This window comes from Sinocyclocheilus anshuiensis, unplaced genomic scaffold, assembly GCF_001515605.1.
Source record: "Sinocyclocheilus anshuiensis isolate Anshui unplaced genomic scaffold, SAMN03320099.WGS_v1.1 scaffold423, whole genome shotgun sequence".
Classification (NCBI taxonomy): domain Eukaryota; kingdom Metazoa; phylum Chordata; class Actinopteri; order Cypriniformes; family Cyprinidae; genus Sinocyclocheilus; species Sinocyclocheilus anshuiensis.
The window spans coordinates 1,634,607-1,653,824 of NW_015549610.1; the positions used below are offsets into that span (position 1 = coordinate 1,634,607).

Here is a 19,218-nt window from a genome sequence, read left to right on the forward strand (position 1 = left end):
GTGAGCATGTGTGCATGTGTGTGAACCAGTGTAGATACTGATTGAATATTGATACTGAGCCCTATTCATTCATCGCTTCTTTGGCATCTGTCATCAAATAGCAATATGGCAGAAGAACAAAAGTTCTCAGAAACATCTGTCCAACTGACTGAGGCCGCTCCACAGATTGTGGGCAGTGGTTTTACTGCCCCGGGAAACATTTATTCAGCCATTTTAAGCCGCAACGAGGCTGTTAAAGATGCTAGGCGTCTCAAGGACTTTCAGGAGCTCAGAGACAAATATGTACTTAAGAAAGTGCTGTTTGAAGACCCGCTGTTCCCTGCTGAGGATTCCTCTCTCTTTTACAGTGAAAAGTTCCCTCTAAAGCTTGAATGGAAGCGCCCGTCGGTGAGTGACCTACTATAACGTGGCACTGTGCATGAGATCAGTTACATCTGACCCTCTGTGGAACAGAGATGTATTTTGGATAAAATGATAATAGAATTTCTGCAGTTCTGCATGGGGATATTTTCTTCTTGGCTAATTCAAAATTAAAAATTTATTTTAATTGAATTTAATTGAATTTAATTTGAATAAATTAAATATTTTTTATTTAATTTAATTTGTGTTTTTAAAATATTATTTGATTTCATTTTTGCCATTTTGCTAGAATATCACTTTATTTCCTTACATGACCATCTCCATAAATTTCCCCCTTACATGCAAAAAAAAAAAAAGTATTTACTCTAACTGTTGATTAATAATTCATTGCAGTGTTTCAGTTTTTCAGTTGGTTTTATATACCTAAGCAACAATTTCAGTTGCTATGTGAATAGACAGCATGAGATAAGATATTTTTTTGCAGGCATGCCATTAGAATGTGGCAGGGTTTCTGTAGTGTGTGTGTTTGTTGGGGACATGGCTGCGATTTAGCACGCTCTGGAGTCTCAGGCAGCTGACTTGCCAAATCATGCATGCAACGTTGTGCTAGTGCTTCATAAAGCAGAGCTCTACCTGATAATGGACTTGTGTCATTAGGTTTGATATGTGGCTCTATTTTCTTATCATCACTATTAAATAATGTAAACAAAGATGTTGGAGTAGCATCTTGTTTTTAAAGTATAGAAATGTGTCATGCATTTGCATTAGTGTTCTAAGTGAATATTTATGTGGTGTTTTTTGTCAGTCCATCTCATGTAACTTATTAAAAGTTGACCTATTTGTTTTGACTGATGTGTGACAGACATTTATAGCTTTACTTCATAATACTGCTTCAGAGAATCAGGTTACTGGACACGGCCTGCAAGGCCTTTGCTAGGTCGTTAAATCAATTTTTGGATTGGTGCTTCAAAAAGTCAGTCACGCATTTTCATTTGCATTTACTGACACTTTAAAAATAATGAGAAGGATTTACATACTGTACATTATCATGCCTTGACCTCTTTTGAGATGCAGCTCATAAAAACGCGCTAGCGAAGTTCCGGTCAGCAAACTTTATGACCCATGGACAGCTGCTGAATTTCTGTGGTGGTGCTGATCTTCACAGATATAGCCATATTCTTTTTCTGAAGATAGTAGAAGTTTAAAAATACAGTTATTATGTAAATATATTTTTATAACAATTATAAATATATGTTTCTCTTTCCTAAACAGGACATTTGTAGCAATCCACAGTTCATTCTTGGGGGAGCCAACAGGACAGATATCTGCCAAGGAGACCTGGGTATGAAAGTGCAAATGCATGACATTCTAAATACATAAAAATACATAATGTTTCTGGGGATGCACAAACATTTAAAATTTAAGATAATATCGATGAGCAAATAATAATTTTTCTGTCATGGTCTTATGAATGACCGATATTAAAATTCTATTTCGTCTAAAAATAAAATAAAATAAAAATTCTATTTAGTCTATAAATCATTTTATAAACAAAAAACTAAAATCAACCATTTTAAATGCTAAGTGAATTTAGGAACAGCATGAAAAGTAGAAATTTGCCAAAGATTACTTACATTTAGATTACTAAAGGTAATCTAACTACATAGCACCTGCTTGTGACCTGTATACAGGGATTTCCTTTCCTCTCAGCGTATCCAAATACTCTGTTGGAAAATAGATCAGTTGCGTGACACAGAAGAAATTAATAAAGTGTCTGCTGTGGTATCTGTTGCGGTGCTGTGTTCCACAGAGGCATCCAGTGAATGCAAGAGGCGCACAGAGCAAAGGCCTTCATTTCTGCACCTGTAGAGTGTACAGCTTTGTATACCCAAAGGATTTTCAGTTCTTTTTTTTTTTTTTACTTAAACCTTTTGATTTTTTTTCATGAGCTATACTGCATTATTTATATATATATATATATATATATATTTATTTATTTTTTTTTATTTTTTTTTTATTATTATTTTTACTTTGGTAAAGGTGAGTCCACTATTTTAAATAAAGAAAGTGAATGAGTACTGCATAAGTACAACTTATGCGTAATGCATTATATTCCAAGCATAAAATATTTTTATATTGTACAAGATCTAACTGAATTGATATCTTGATATCGATCTAATATCTTGAAGTGTCTTGAGGAGTGTTATGCTGAACTCTATCCAAAACTATGGCATTTTTCAAATTGCATTACGATTATTATGCATGCAGTTTCATTATTTGTATTTAATTTCTAAATATTTTAGATATTTACTAATATTTCTATGTTTCTATGTATTGCTCATATTGTATTTCTGTTTTTATTTGTATTTGTATGACCATTAAAATGAACTAACGACTTCAAATGTTGATTAAAAGGTGGTGCAAACCCCTAAAACAGTGGGTTACAGCAAATATATACATTTTTACCTTACATTTCTATGTTGAAAATAAAATGTCACATTTAATAAAAAAAATATGTGTTGTAATGCTATGTAGTAAAACCTTATTTACGGTGGTATATTAAAGAGATAGTTCACCCAAAAATGAAAATTCTGTCATCATTTACACACCCTCATGTCGGTCCAAACCTGTATGAGTTGCTTTCTTATGTTGAACATAAAATGATGACAGAATTTTCATTTTTGGGTGAACTATCCCTTTAAAATATGCAGGAGACTGCTGGCTGCTGGCTGCCATTGCTTGCCTGACCCTTAATGATATAGTTCTGAAGAGGGTGGTTCCTCATGACCAGAGCTTCACTGAAAACTATGCTGGCATTTTCCATTTCCAGGTATGAGCATCAAAACTGGACCATCCTTTACTGTCTGATGAATGTAGCACAAACTTAACTCACTCTTTGTCTATTCTTCTAGTTCTGGCGCTATGGGGAGTGGGTGGATGTGGTTGTGGATGATCGACTTCCTACATACAAAAACCAGTTGGTGTTCACCAGGTCTGGACAGAAGAATGAATTTTGGAGTGCTCTTCTGGAGAAGGCATATGCAAAGTAAGTTATTATTATTATTTTTTTAAATGTAACACCATAATACTTTGTCATTGTAGGCCTGTTTATGCTTTTCTAGATATCCTTAGTGTGTCAAAAATCAGTCCAAGATGCTAAATGTGATGGTTTGACTTCTGGATCCTAGACTACACGGCTCTTATGAGGCTTTAAAGGGAGGAAACTCACTGGAAGCCATGGAGGACTTCACTGGAGGATTAACTGAGTTCTATGAGATTACAGAGGCCCCGAAGGAGCTGTACAACATCATGAGAAAGGCTCTGAAGAGAGGGTCCCTCATGAGCTGTGCCATTGATGTACGTATACTAAATGAACTGGATGCTGTTCTGGTTAAAAACCAGCTGAATCTGATAAATATATCTGATGCTTCTCTGTGTGTGCTGTATCTAAAATGTACTAACTATTGAGCTTACTGTTACACACTCCACTTGTCTATGTTTGTACATTTCAGACAGACTGTCATTCTGTGCATTAGTGCTAGGAATTTTTTAGTCAGTCTTTCTGCATGTTACATCAATATGCCAGTAGGTGGCAGCAAGTGTTTTGAGTGCATTCTTCATTCAAATTATTTGTACAAAAAGAATGATTCAAGAAGGAAACAAATGACCTGCTGCATTAATTAGTTTGCAAAAGTAATTAGTTTGTGTCCATTAAAAAAATCTATATAGTATGAATGTGTGAAGTGTAAATGTAATTCAGACATTTTACATTTGTTATGTTGTCATTGTCATGTGACCGACCAGGTCAGTTGGCTTATGGGATAGTAAAGTGTCCATCAGATGTGCACTTTTTTCACCTACTGTTTTATGAATAATATAAATTCAGTCATAATTCTCGTCTCACATACTGTGTTTCATCTACTGTCTAGTAGGGAAGTATGAGATTTTGAATGCAGCCACTGTCTGTAATGAGTCAGTGAATCAACCATTCTACGGATTCATCCAATTATATTATATAATTAACTGATATCAAATATAATGAAGCATTTTAATAAAAACTGCTGCATTATTGTGACATTAATGTGACATGCCATTACATTTTGCTTCTTCTGCACAGGTTTTGGTTCCAACTGCTCAAAGGACTAAAACAGCATCTGGACTTGTGACAGGCCATGCATATTCAGTCACTGGAGTTGAGCAGGTGGGCTTGTTATGTAATCAAGCATTTGTATCAAACCTCACAATAGAGAGCATTGTGTGAGAATGCATGCAGTAAGTGTTATTTTAGTATCATTGAGATATTATTATTTAGACATTTAGCAGATGCTTTTATCCAAAGCGACTTACAAATGAGGACAATAGAAGCAATCAAAATCAACAAAAGAGCTATGATATGCAAGTACTATAACAAGTCTTAGTTACCTTAATATTAAGTTAGTTTTATTCATATTTTAATATTTTTTCTATTTTCTATTTTATTTATTATTATTATTATTATTTTAGAAATATTGCCTAGGAAACTACATTAAAAGTATGTTTTTTATATTTAATTTTATTTTATTTCAAGTAACGAAATGTTTTTTTATGGTTTTAGTTTTAACCCTGGTCCCAACTGTAAAAAATGATTGTGATTTTAACAGTAAAAGACTGTAAAAATACTACAGTAAAAACCTGTTAACTGGTTAACAGTAAGTTTCCATACTATATTCGGTGAATAAATGTAATTACATTTAATGTGATTCTACAATAAAATACTGTAAAAAATAGTAGTGAAAAAGAAAGTCTTTGTATAATTTACAGTGAAAAAACGTAAATTGACACTTCCAGAATTCCCTGCATAACACTTCATATTTGATGTTTTTTTGTTGAAATAACATGTTTCTTTTTAGTTTTTTCTTATCAGTTGTGTACACTAGGGTTTAATCTTACATCTAATGTTGTTAAATTAATGTTTATTGCAATATCATGTGTGTCACCACGATGGGGTTTAGTGTTTGTGTGAATGACACTGTGCAACTTCTATATATAAGTATTGTCCTCCTCAGCTCGCAGACAAGCTGTTTGTGATGAGCTTTAGTTCATCATGTGACTTTCTCATCACCACCAGTTTTTGGTGATTATCAGTGCATTACAATGATTCAAAACAGATTTTAGTACTTCAATATGTTGGTTTATTAACATTACATCAGTTAATGAAATACGGTATTTTATTGTGAATTTAGATTAAGTCTGTAAAACCTAAAATGTTGCTACCATATTTTTTTATCCACAGCTGCCGGTATTTTACCGTAAATGTCACCGATTTTTTTACAGTAGCATCAGCTGCATCTTTCAATGCAATAGCAAAAACCTTGTTCACAGGGTAAACGCAAGGATGGTAAAGACCTAATGATCCGTCTGGTTCGTGTGCGAGACCCCTGGGGAGTTGCCCCCCCTCCTGCCTGTAAGTCTAATGACTGGGCTGCACTAGCCACATCTGAGCAAGACAAGGAGAGACTCCGGCCTACAGAGCAAGGGGAGTTCTGGTTAGTTCACAGCTTTATGAGTCCCATCAGGCTTCCAGAAAGTCTCAAACAGTCTATTACACTTAATTTAATACTCATAAATGGAAGCCGGTACCTCTTATAATTTTACTAATTTTTCTTCAAACAAGGATGTGCTTTGAGGAATTTAAGAAGAACTTCACCAAACTGGAGATCTGTAATGTCACCCCAGACACTCTTGAGGATGACCAGATGCTCAAGTGGAATGTGACCACACATGAGGGCCGATGGGTGAAAGGCTGCTCTGCTGGTGGCTGCAGAAACTTTCCGGGTATCTAGTATTATCTTGCAAAATTGTAGACTTGTTTGTCCTCATGAGATGGTTTTAAAAGCACCTTACATTAACAATAATGATATTTTTCATGGAGATGTGGCTTATATACTATACTATATATATATCATTTTTATTTTTAGATTTGACATTTTCATGGTTTAATTTTTTTTATATTTTATTTTATTTCAGCTCATTTTTATTTAATTTCTAGTAATGGAAATGTTTTTATGGTTTTTAGTTGTTTTATTTATTTATTTGGAAAAAAAAAGTTAAAAAAAAAAACAATAATCCCTTTCTGTCCATTTTGTCACAGATACATATTGGACAAACCCTCAATTCCGCCTGGTTCTTCTGGAGGCGGATGCTAAAGAGAAGACCTGCACGGTGGTGGTGGCATTAATGCAGAAGGGCAGAAGAAAAGAGCGCTGCTCAGGTGCCACCCTACACAACATTGGGTTCGCCATCTATGAGGTGCGATCAATTAAACACACCCTCAGTACAAAGAACATTTCAACATACACTACATACGTAATCAACACTCTTTATTGGCAACTATGGTTCCATAAAGAACCTTTGACATCCATAGAACCTTTCAAATGTGCAAAACATTCTTTGGAAAAAAGATCCTTCAGGTTATGTTCTTCACACTAAAAACTGAGAACTGTTCACTGGAAGGTTCTTCTATATGGCATTGGTGTGAAAGCCCCTTTTTCAAACCTTAATTTTTAGACTAAATATGCAAGGCTAAAGTTAGTTACCTACAGTTTTTTTCAGTTAATTACCATGGTTGCTGATTTATTTCAACGCTGTTTTACCCACTGTCTTTCCCAGGTTCCTAAAGAGGTATGACTACATCTTGAAGAGACCGCAATGATGACATCATATGTCAGTGTGACTGCATTTAAACAGACACATCTTTGTTGTTTGCCAGTACTTCATTCATTTTAAGTCCTTAAATCTGTTCATTACTGCGTGATGTATTTGGTCATAGAAAACCTGTAAATATCAGGGAATTTTAAAGTTGTGATCTTAGGTCTGGAATAATATTTCTAAATAGAACACAGATTTTTCTCAGCTATAAAATATTTATTTAAATCGGCTAGACTACAAATCAACAACAACTAGATAAAAAAAAAAAAAAAGAGTCATATATTTCTTTGCCTTGAAATGTTCTATCTGCTATTCTGGTTTTAGATGAAGGGCAACCAACAACAGCTGCCAAAGGATTTCTTCCTGTATAATGCTTCCACAGCTCGCTGCAAGTCTTATGTCAACATGCGTGAGGTGACGGAGCGTTTCTGCCTGAAACCGGGCGAGTATGTCATTATTCCATCCACCTTCGATCCCCACAAGGAAAGCGAGTTTCTGCTCAGAGTCTTCTCTGAGAGTAGGAGCACCTCAGAGTAAGTCTTCACATTGATTGTGCACGTTAAATCAGTCATTCTAATAATATTAACCAGTATTAATTACCAATACATTATCAGTTTAATTATATAAATAAATAAAACATATTTGTATGATTGTTTGTGTGTGTATATATATATATATATATAATGCTTCATATACAAATGTACTTATGTATCTGTTATTCTAAAGACTTTTCAATGAAAAGTTATTAAGTGTTTCAAATTTAAGCTCTTGTTACAGTCAGATATGTGTTTAAAAGAACCTCTTGACCTGCTAAAGCTCCTGCATTTGGCTGACAGCTGCATGTTCTCTCTCAGGGTTATAGATGCAGAGATTGAGGTGGAGCCTGTGGTGAGTCCACACCTGTCTCTGTCTGTCTGTCATGTTCTGTGGCACCTCATACTACATCCTGTCTCTGTGCTTGTCTATGAATCACTACGTCAAGTGCTTTGGTCTCTTGAATGTAGTAGATCATTAATTTAGTGCAACCGAAAACAAAAGTAGTTCAGTTTTTTCTTCTACATAATCACAAAAGATAATACAAATATTTTTTTTTAATCTGATGTTTCACTTTCTTATACCAACAGACGGATGTCAAGAAGAAAATCAAGGTAAATATGGAAATGAGATTAAGATGTTGCATCAATTTATTTTCTTTCCTGTTTGATATTCTATGTCAGCCCATGTCAGATGACAGAAAGGATAAAAAAAAGATGGAAAAGGAGATGAAAAATCATTGTGATGTGATGTTCTGTTAATTGGCTGCACTGCTTCAGTTCTGCTTCAGTAATGACAAACAGCATGCACACAGCATGAGCTGGTACAGTATGTCAAAACTATCATTCAAAATGGCACTCAAAATCATAATAATAAGCACAAAACTGCCTTGTTGTGATGTAATTTTTACTTGCAACAGCCATAGAAAAGGAAAAATGTAAAAGCTCTGATCTAAAGACCACTTATAAGCAAAGATTAAGTGGATTTGCACTATAAACTCTATAAACAAAATAAATATAAACACTGAACTATTTAAAGGCACATGCACACATATTTAGATATCCACTAATTTAGTTTGTTGTACAATTATTATTTCTTATTTCTCATGTTTAGCCATTTGAGGAGGAGGAGACTGAAGAGGAAAAGCAGTTCAGAGCCATCTTTCAGCAGATAGCTGGAGACGCGAGTACAGTTATGGAAATGCAATTTTGAATGCCATATTCACTTCATACTATCAATATTGTGATTGTTTCTTCTTGCAGGACATGCAGATTAATGCCAATGAACTCAGAACCGTCCTTAACAGAGTGGTTGCCAAACGTGAGTAAAATTGTCTTATTGTCTGCCACTGATTCTCTTCTGTATGTCTCTGTCTGCAGGGTTTTAATAATCTATCCCTTTCTTTCCTCAGATAAAGAGTTGAAAACAGAGGGTTTCAGTCTGGAGAGCTGCAGAAGTATGATCGCACTTATGGATGTATCCTTCACTGCATTATGGGCAAATAATGTATGTATGAAGTGAAGTGTGGCCAAGTATGGTGACCCATACCTGGAATTTGTGCTCTGCATTTAACCCATCCAAGTGCACACACACAGTAGTGAACATACACACACCGTGAACACACACCCGGAGCAGTGGGCAGCCATATTGCTGCGGTGCCCGGGGAGCAGTTGGGGGTTCAGTGCCTTGCTCAAGGGTCTCACCTCAGTTGTGGTATTGAGGGTGGAAATGAGCACTGGTTATTCACTCCCCCACCGACAATTCCTGCCGGACCTGAGACTCGAACCCGCGACCTTCGGGGTTACAAGACTCTCTATCCATTAGGCCACGACTGCCCCAAAGGCTTCCGTGCCAGTGGCTTAGCAGAGTGCGCCACTCAGTTGACATGAGTGTATGTTCATAATCCAGTCATGCCAAAAGGAATCGACATGATCAGAAGTTTCCCATGAGGGTGAAAAAGTTCCCCACACAGACTTTGCTCATTCTTAAGTTGGTCACATGAATTTGGCACATAAAAAAAAAAAAACAGAAACCTGATGGGTTCATACTTTTGAAATCGATTTTGAACTCGAAAATTCACTGAAAAACGGTGAATGTGACTGCGCCTTAACACTTCAAAAACAGAAACAAGAGCCACTACATGCTCAGTGGTAGTATAAAAAATACACAGAAATCTGGCAACCGACAAAAATGGGTTTGTGAATGGTTGGCCACTAAAAATTTAGGTAAGAACATGAAAGAAAAGCAATTACTCAGCTTAAACCAGACAATGAACAAACTGTGCCAAGTCCAAAATCACCCCCATACTCTTAAATAATACACTATTTGAAGGAACAGCCATTTATAATGGTGTCCAGAACTATAGTGGACATTATTGAGGGCACTCATTTAATCCTATGCCACACCGCAATAACGAGTGTACAACTGATGCATGCTCAACCACTAGCACCCTCATTTTCATAATAATAATTATAATAATAAGAATTAGATATTACAATTGTGTAAATAATAATAATTAGATATTACAAATGTGTTGCACATTTTATTGGTCCAGACTCCAGAGATATGTATTTTGTAAAACGTTTGCAACTGTTATTACTCAATCAGAAACACCACAATAATCATTCACAATAATTGCCATAAAATCATTGGGTTCCCTCTCCCAACTTTAGAGGACCTTCACAGTTCCTGCTGTCTCAAGAGGGCTCACAGTATCATAAAGGACTCATCACACCCTGGTCATTCTTTGTTCAATCTGTTACCATCAGGCAGACAGTACAGAGCCATTAAAACAAGGACAAATCGACTCAAACACAGTTTTTATCCAATAGCTGTACAAGCTTTTAAATGCCTCAGGACTAATGTGAAGAAATGATTTTGTGTGTTTATTAGTATTTGCACTTGTGTGTGTGGTTTATGGGTTTTGTGCAATTTTTTTGAATGTAAGTGGGTGTGTGCACTTTGTTTTGGAATGAGAGACAAAAAATTATTTTCATTTGGACTGTCGGACAAATGACAATAAAGGTATTCGTTATAAAATTGCTCTGTAAACACTTGCATAAGTGTGTCCCATTGGGTAATGAAATGTTTTACACACACTTGTGGTCTTCATGTCCACTTGAACACTAGAGCCAAATACAGGAAATACGTCAAGTAAGCAGACAAGTGGTCAAGTGCAAATATTGCAAGTGTGGGTATTTGGACAGGCCCCTCTCCCATCTTCCTTTATGTAGATTGAAATTTCTTGCTGCAAGCATGTGAACAGTGCCCTTTGTGGCCTGGATGATTTGTCACAAATAGTTTTGTTATTTCAAATTTGTCACATGCATGATGACACACATCCATACAAAGGTTCAGAAATGTAACTTAACCATGACTTAACCTTAGACTGATGGGACAGGCCACCTAAACCTGCAAGAGTTTAATCACTTATGGAACAAGATCAAAAAGTGGAAGGTATGCTATTGTTTTTGCCTTTATAAAGCAGGTCCAGGCATGTTCTTTTGTAATACACTGTATTAGTTAAAGCCATAGACACATGGTTTCTCTGTACATGTGTTTCAGCTGGTGTTCACACGTTATGACACAGACAAATCCAGTACGATCAGCAGTTTTGAAATGAGGAATGCTCTTACTGAAGCAGGTGAGGCAGTCAGATGTCTTTGTTAACTTCTAATTTGACGATATACACATTTTTATTGGGCTGATCCCTTAGATATTTCTCTGTACCTCAGGTTTTCAACTCAACAATCAGCTGTATGACATTATTTGTATGCGATACGCCAATGAACACATGGAGTTGGATTTCGACAGCTACATTAGCTGCTTAGTGCGACTCGAGGGAATGTTCAGTAAGTGTGATAGTCTTTTCTGTTCAGACGTATTTTTCTTCTAAAGTACCATTAAGTTTATTCTTGTGAGATTTTGTGAAATGAGACTTTGTAGCGACCGGATACTTGTAGTAAAAGAGATTCTTTTACAGGGGCATTCAGAGCCTTTGACAGGGATGGAGATGGCATTATCAAGCTCAATGTTTTTGAAGTGAGCAGCATCATTTTTTTCTTCATTTGTTTATTGAATATTAACAATAAATATTTACAAGCAGCATGATTGTTAATCATATTTGTACTGATCACTGCTATTTACACCCTAAAAAGTTTCTGTTTTCTACACTATATACACAGTGGCTTCAACTGACCATGTATGCCTAAAGACACAAACACAGATATAAGGTCAGCCTGGTGGAAAGTGAGTGGTCTTTTCCCATTTTCAACTTCCATTAAGTGGAGAAAGGTCTGGATCCGAATCAATTGTATTGTACACCACTGCAGCTTCTTTCTTCAGCAAATGCTGGTCTAGAACAAACTGGATTGATTATGAGCTTCTGAACGGACCATGACGGCTCATTTATGTCTAGGAAAAAGCACTTATTTGGTCGACTATCCCTTTAAGGTGACAGAATGCTGTCATATTAAATGTCATGCCTAAAACTACACTCATTTGAACCCATCCTTGTAAAATGTGTGTGCTACTGTGCAACTGTAAATAATTCAACTGAATAAAGAGCACTGTTCTATTCCAGTTGTTACCATAGCCATGATTTGCAAAGCATAATCAAACAGCACATAATAGTACAATAGATGTGTGTCATGACTGCAAGCAAAGGACAAACATATGATGAACCGCGAGTATGAACAAAACTTCTTGTGCTGGAGTAGCAAGAACACAGATGATAAAAACAACCAAATGTTTTGAACATTTTAAAATATTATTCAGATTCCTATGAATAGAACAACTATAAACCTCTTTAGAGCAAGTCTGAATTAATATGCTAGTATGTAGTCTTGTAAGCAAACTTAATTGCTGTTCTGAAAATCTTTTAACTGACCTGAATCATCAGATGGATGGAAGCTTTGTTGGACTCTGTAACATCTCCTTTCATGTCCTTTTATTCAAAACTGTAGGCAAGCATGTCAAGATAGAAATGACATTTTATCATGCCAGAATCAGAGCATTTTTTTTCTTTTAGAAATATTCTGCATCTGTCGAATCAAATGAATGCATAATCCAATGTGATTTGCCATAAAACTACTATAAAACTAGAATTAAAGTCTGTTCTAATAGTGCAGTTATGGGCTTTGCAATGCGGTACTTGCTCACAGAGCTCAGTTTTGTGCACTGAGAGGTATGTTCAGCATCAGATACTTCTGGGAGTAGGTCCTGAGTTACAGCTGCTCTGTGAGGCTCATTGGGTTGCTGAAGACCAATCCTTTCATCAGAGGTTCACACAGCTGTCAAGATTCATTTAGCACCTCCTGCTGGTCACCAGGATCTGACAAAACATTTTAAGTACAAACAATGATAATGCATTATTGTAAACATGCATAATGACATGTATAATATTACATATTAATCTCAGACATATATTTATTCAGAGTTGAACTGAATAAATATATTACAGATGTTACAAGAGCTCTTACTCTTCATATCCTGCAGAATCTTTATGCGCTTTGCCCTGAGCGAGGCCATTTCTGAGGTTACCTGACAACAGAGGAGTTTATATTGTTTGCAAATAATTATTAATTACATTATGAATGTATTAATTGTACAGTTTACAGTATAATTAATATTCTATTGCATTAGTATACATGTGACCCTGGGCCACAATACCAGTCATAAGGGTCCATTTTTGGAAATTGACATTTATACATCATCTGAAAGCTGAATAAATAAGCTTTCCATTGATGTATGGTTTGTTAGGATAGGACAATATTTGGCCGAGATACAACTATTTGAAAATCTGGAATCTGAGGGTGCAAAAAAAATCCAAATACTGAGAAAATCGCCTTTAAAGTTGTCCAAATGAAGTTCTTAATGCATATTACTAATCAAAAATTAAGTTTTGATATATTTACGGTAGGACATTTACAAAATATATCCATGGAACATGATCTTTACTTAATATCCTAATGATTTTTGGCATTAAAAAAAATATCGATAATTTTGACCCATACAATGTTTTTTTTGGCTATTGCTACAAATATACCCAAGCGACTTAAGACTGGTTTTGTGGTCCAGGGTCACATATATTATAGTGCATTATAAATTTTAGGACTATAATTGTAGTATAAATTGGCTACAGAAAAGAAAAGTAGGGGAAAATATATTTGTCTTACTATGAGCAAAGCTGCTCATGAAGTATATAAAGAGCTTGTAATGCATATTAATAGAACAGCCATGTACCTCTTGTTTAACAGCTAGTAGACGCTGAACTTCTGTGTATGCGCTCTGCAGGGTGGAGTACGCCTGGAACAGCTGCTCACCTACATTCTCCAAAGAGCTGGTGAACTCCTCTTCTTTCAAAGACAGCGATATCAACTTATTCACTTTTCCTGAGAATCATAAACACACAGATGAACACTATGACATGTACTAGCATGTTTCTGGACGAGACAGTGCTGAATTATCAGTTACAGCTGGTTTAACATCTATTAAATCATTCAGGACTAATTTGTGTTATATGGAACAAGGATATTTTAACATATTTGACTTATTCTCCCCATAAAATTTAAAATAGGAAATCTAAATTTGCATTTTTGCATTGATAAAATGAGATAATTTAAATAAAAATAATTCCATTCAAAATTTATTTAAATAAGAAATGTTAATTAAAGGAACACTCCACTATTTTTGAAAATAGGCTCATTTTCAAACTCCCCTGGAGTTAAACAGTTGAGTTTTACCGTTTTCTAATCCAGTTTTACCGTTTTCGAATCCATCCACTCTCATTCCGGTGTAATAATCAAGGAACTTTGCTGCTGTACCATCGGTGCAGCAGGCGCAATGATATTGCTACGGCAGCAAAGTTCCTTGATTATTACGCCGGAATGAGAGTATAGTTCCTAGCCATATCGGCCTAGAAAATCGCAACTTTTCATTTTCCGTCGGTCTTAGTACACGATGTAACTACAGAAGAGTCAAGTTTTAAATAGGAAAAATATAGAAACTCTTTGGTCATTTTTGAGCGAGATGCTAACGGTCTAATCAGATTCAATGATCTATGCTAAGCTACAGCTAAAAGTGCTACCACCAGACCCGGAGATCGGCTGAATGGTTTCGAAAACGGTAAAACTCAACTGTTTAACTCTAGGGGAGTTGTAAAATGAGCCTATTTTCAAAAATAGTGGAGTGTTCCTTTAAAGCTATAATAAAATGGAAAACTCACTTTTTCGGAATATTTTGTTGTTTGTCTCAGGATTCAGATCATGTGAATCGTCCTGTAAAATGAATAAAACTCTATGATACATTTCTATGAATTCCAGATACTTCTATTACACACAACATCACCCTAAAACTCATTTACTTGTTTTTTTGTCTTGGTTTTCTGGACGTTGCAGGAGATGGCTTCAAAGCTGCAGTGATGCTCCAATGATGTTTCTCCCTGTTCTGTCTCACACGCATTTGATTTGTTTTTATGAACATGCGCAGTATGAGGCCGAACGTTTTCAACAATCTCCAACTCATTTTCTGAAGCCTGGCTTGCGAACATCTCAGCCGGGACAGATACAGGCGGAAGAGAATCTGCGTATGGTTCTTGTCCACTCATGCATTCTCTAGGGAAAAAAAAGATGTTAAAGGGATCATAGTTTAAATGTTATTTCATCTAAGGTTAGGAAGACTTTTAAGACTGAAACATGCTCTTGGATCCAATTTTATGGCTAACTCTCAAGAGACTATAAAAGAATGAGTCTCAAAGAATTGAAGCAAATAAAACTCATAATTTATTCACCTGGTCATGCCCTGTTCACTCTCTGACGCCGCTCTGTTTACTTTCAACATAGACTTTTTGGAACAAGTGTGTAGTGGAGGATTAAGAACAACAGCTTCATTCCCAGTTGCTGCCTTCCGTGTTAAACAAACTCCCCTTGCTGCTGTCAAGTTGGGTATGTTGGCCTCCATCCTGCTTTGGACCAGTCCAGGGGCACATGTCGGCTCAGCAGCAGCAGCAGCAGCACCACATTCAGTTCCTGGAGTCACGTCGTTCACACAAACATCTTTACCTTTTCCATCACGGTTGGGACGAGTGCCATGAGCAGACATTTCCTGAGGAATATTTTCTGATGGTCTCTCAAGACAAGGCCTTTTCACAAGCAGCCCATTTGATCTGTCCATATCAAGAATGCTCTCTTGTCTCTGTGTAGGCAGGTTTTGGTTATGCTGGATAGATGCTGGATGGTCATTTTGATTTTCCCAAAAGGACATGAAATGGCATGATAGTGGCAACTGGTCAGTTTCGAACTCCTCATTCACCATGAAAGGTGTTGTACAATGCTCGTTCTCAGCTGTGCTTCTCATCTGAATGAACCTCATTGTCTTCGGCCTTTTTGCTTCTTTCCACTTCTCCATTTTCTCTTTCTTTTTCATAAATCTAACAAGAAAGAAGCAACAAGTCTTACAGCACAAATCTAATGCTATTGACCAAATAACTGACAAACGCAAATGCATTTGAATCATTCAACCATCAGCCATTCAGAAGATGTATAATTAAACAAATAACCACATGAATGAGCTGACAAGGAGTTTACCTTTTATGGTCTCTTTGGGCACAAAGGTCTTTAAGCTCATTAAATTCAACACTGTAGTCCACTGTATTTTTTCCAAGTTTTCTATTCTTCGTCAATTCCAATAGCTTCATTTTGTGATTTTGAGTGGAAATATGCTTCTGAAACACTGCTATTCCTGTCATAGTCATTTCGCAGGCCCAACACTTATGCTCGTGTTCACTGTAAGAAGAAAAGCATATATTTGACATTGCATTAATAAAGATGAAGTTCAGCTTGTAATCATTTACTTACTCTTGTGCCTTTTTTCCATGGAAGTCAAAAGGAGTTATTAAGCAGAATGTCGAAGCGGCTTACGTGGCTCTTTTTGGAGCTTCACCAAGGCTGCATTTATTTGATCAAAAATCATTCTAATATGCTGATTTGCTGCTTAAGAAATATTTCATATTATTATCAATGTTGAAAATTGTTTTTCTGCTAAACATTTTTTTGTGGAAACGGTCATATCTTTTTTTTTTCAGGATTCTTTGATGAATAGAAAGTTCAAAAGAACACCATTTATTTTGAAATGGAAGTCTTTTGTAAGCTCATAAAAGTCTTTACTGTCAATTTTTAAATGATGAGTAAATTATAAAATTATTTTCATTTCTGTGTGAACTTTCTTTTGAAGCAGGGCTTGACAAACAACACTTTTTAGTTCCATACCTGCCCTTCAGTTGCTCAGCTGTCTTATGGTGGATAAAACTGTGCATATGTTTGTCCCACTCCTGTTACAACAAAGACAAAGTTAACTATAAAAGAATAGATCTATATCCATAGCCATAATGTGCCTAAACATTACAGCCTAAAATGACCCTAAAACATTCCATTTGGGAAAGCAAACACCAATGAGTTATAGGTCCACCATTACACCATACACAAAAGCATTACTTACTGATAATATGATTTTAATTCCCTGAAAAATTATAAAGCTGAATATTGTAGGCTCCATCCAACATTGGTTCTCTCATAGTGAAGGTAGTACTGTCCTGTACATTATTAAATCTACCAACTCTACTTCTACCATTACTCTACCCAAACACAAAATTACTGACCTGTTCAGGGAAACGATGAAGGCAGATAGAACATTTGTCCAGATCTTTTTTTTCTCTCCTAAAATAGATAAAAAATAATTTTTTTCAACTTTGGATCTAGTACACAAACAAATTATTATAGATAAAATAATAAGCAAACTCATTTTAAACAGCAAATTTATCCAAATTTAACAGCATGTAAATTTCAAAAACATGTATTATTAACAAAACAGATAGATGTATTTAATGTATAAGGTAACAAACTTACCTGTCTTGCTGTCTTAGATCAAAACGGGCTTTTAATTCATTATCATTTAGGTCAATATTGTAGTCCGCTTTAAAAGGTTTTCTTTTATGTCTTTTATCTTGGAGTTTAAACAGATTTTGTGTGTGCTTGTGGGCGGCAATATGCTCCTTGTACTGCTCTAGTCCCATCACAGATACATCACATGCCCAACACTTATGCAGCTGTTCACTGCAACAACAAAAGTGTTTATTTCAACTTACTTTATATTGCTGAGAAAGACATGATAATCAGTTCAGTGTAATTCCATACCTGCCCTTGATCTTCTCAATTGCTTCATGGTGGAAATAAGAATGCATATGCTTATCTATAAACTGTAAAAACAAAATATATCTATATATATATATAAACATCTAATCAAGTAGTGAGAGGCATAAATGAAAATACATCGTTTTCATGCAATGTCTTCATTCTGAACTTCCTCTCCACTGAATATTGCATTGCATTTAATATATTAAAAATATACCAAAAATTTTGATGACTCATCCTGCACTCACTTGTGTTATCCAATCAAATATCTACAATGCCCCGCCCCGTTGTGGCACCCGCAACAAACTAGCAAATACCAAATAATGGTTTATGGCTATGACGTAAAAATTTAGAAAGCAAAAGGATGCGGGTCCTTCTATATACACTGCACAAAAAAAAAAGAAAAAAAAAAAAGAAAAAAAGGTCTAAACCATATTTATTGTTTTTTTTTTTAATGTATCTGAAGCCACAATACTAAAGTGGCCATACCCTGTTTAAGGACGCAACAGAGAACAACAAATAATAAGATTAAAACACCAAATTGTTTCAAATAGAAATAGTTAAACAAACAAACAAACCCTCTGTTCGTACTGCTGACCGCAGATAGAACATCTAATGCCAAAGTTGACGTTGGTTTTCTTGGTCTTTTTGCTCATCGTTGTGGTGTCTCTGAGCGTAAATGAAAGAAAGAATTTCTCGTTCACAGTCACTACGGAGTCCGGACACAGTGTTTTGATTTACAAAATAGAGCTAGCGATTATATTTATAAATTTTAATCGATGCTAGGCATTCAGAGCATTCGGTCTAGCTGGAAGACTCCTGTCATGTACATTAATCAGGCCACCCACAGATAATCACAAACTGAGAGATTACTGATCAATTTCATATCAATCTTAAGAGATAACGGTCACAAAGGCTGTCCTTTCAAAAAGACCGTTTTTATGAGTTTTCAGTGTGTTACGATGCCTGTCCACGTGTTTGCTGCTGAATCAGTCCATGTTGACTGGATTCTGTTGCCAGATATCGTACAAACAAGCTATTACGGGTCCAACATATGCAAATTCTCTGATCAAAATACGTCCAAATAAGCGACCAAATTTAATTTAAATAAGACTGAAAAAACTTTCGGAAAATGTATGTTATGGAAAGTGCAATTCGTGACTTTACACGTTTATACGACTCTTCGTTTATTTTCTGCAGACATGGCAACACTGCCAGCACTGACAGTGCTCTTGCACTGACACAGACATCGCGAGAACTGGAGAATGCTTCCCCTAGTGGTGTGGCTGCAATTCATTGTACAATTAATTAGAAAAAAATATATACGTTCAGTTTGTAATAAACAATTATTGTGCAAATCTGCTAAAAATATTTATATGTGCAAAATGCAATTTCTGTTCATTATATTCAGAAATAAAAAAATAAATAATTAAACCATTTCTCTGTAGCC

The 19,218-nt window shown here is 35.7% G+C and overlaps 2 protein-coding genes across 3 annotated transcripts; one reads left to right on the forward strand and one right to left on the reverse strand.

Moving 5' to 3' along the window:
• LOC107659224 (calpain-3-like) lies at positions 1-11,864 on the forward strand. Its single transcript, XM_016448091.1, has 21 exons — positions 1-387; positions 1,633-1,702; positions 3,072-3,190; positions 3,273-3,406; positions 3,549-3,717; positions 4,478-4,561; positions 5,722-5,885; positions 6,014-6,174; positions 6,491-6,648; positions 7,009-7,020; positions 7,372-7,580; positions 7,902-7,935; positions 8,172-8,195; positions 8,695-8,772; positions 8,844-8,901; positions 8,993-9,057; positions 10,969-11,037; positions 11,146-11,224; positions 11,316-11,432; positions 11,564-11,622; positions 11,766-11,864. Exons 1-21 carry the CDS (start codon positions 106-108, stop codon positions 11,790-11,792), a joined length of 2,172 nt encoding a protein of 723 aa, XP_016303577.1. The 5' UTR covers positions 1-105; the 3' UTR covers positions 11,793-11,864.
• On the reverse strand, positions 11,629-18,766 carry LOC107659226 (uncharacterized). Of its 2 annotated transcripts, XM_016448093.1 has the most exons (13): positions 18,509-18,766; positions 18,347-18,465; positions 17,772-17,833; positions 17,484-17,690; positions 17,237-17,294; positions 16,848-16,909; positions 16,167-16,364; positions 15,371-16,009; positions 14,945-15,194; positions 14,807-14,858; positions 13,825-13,973; positions 13,062-13,122; positions 11,629-12,913 (listed from the first exon to the last, which is right to left on the reverse strand). In XM_016448093.1, the coding sequence occupies exons 2-13, from the start codon at positions 18,422-18,424 to the stop codon at positions 12,876-12,878; spliced, it is 1,854 nt and encodes a 617-aa protein (XP_016303579.1). In that variant the 5' UTR covers positions 18,425-18,465; positions 18,509-18,766; the 3' UTR covers positions 11,629-12,875. The 2 variants fall into 2 exon arrangements, with proteins under 2 accessions (XP_016303579.1, XP_016303578.1); XM_016448092.1 differs by having other exon boundaries at positions 18,347-18,766.
• Between the last annotated feature and the right edge of the window lie 452 nt (positions 18,767-19,218).

Bases quoted from the DNA above. Each gene is read 5' to 3' on its own strand.
- LOC107659224 (XM_016448091.1), top strand. From the start codon at position 106: ATGGCAGAAGAACAAAAGTTCTCAGAAACATCTGTCCAACTGACTGAG. The intron at 4,562-5,721 runs GTGGGCTTGTTA...CCTTGTTCACAG, and splicing joins CAGTCACTGGAGTTGAGCAG to GGTAAACGCAAGGATGGTAA. The intron at 8,773-8,843 runs GTTATGGAAATG...TTCTTCTTGCAG, and splicing joins TAGCTGGAGACGCGAGTACA to GACATGCAGATTAATGCCAA.
- LOC107659226 (XM_016448093.1), bottom strand. From the start codon at position 18,424: ATGAGCAAAAAGACCAAGAAAACCAACGTCAACTTTGGCATTAGATGT. The intron at 16,910-17,236 runs GTCAGTAATTTT...TTGTTGTAACAG, and splicing joins TTCATCGTTTCCCTGAACAG to GAGTGGGACAAACATATGCA. The intron at 16,010-16,166 runs GTAAACTCCTTG...CTTTCTTGTTAG, and splicing joins GCCCAAAGAGACCATAAAAG to ATTTATGAAAAAGAAAGAGA.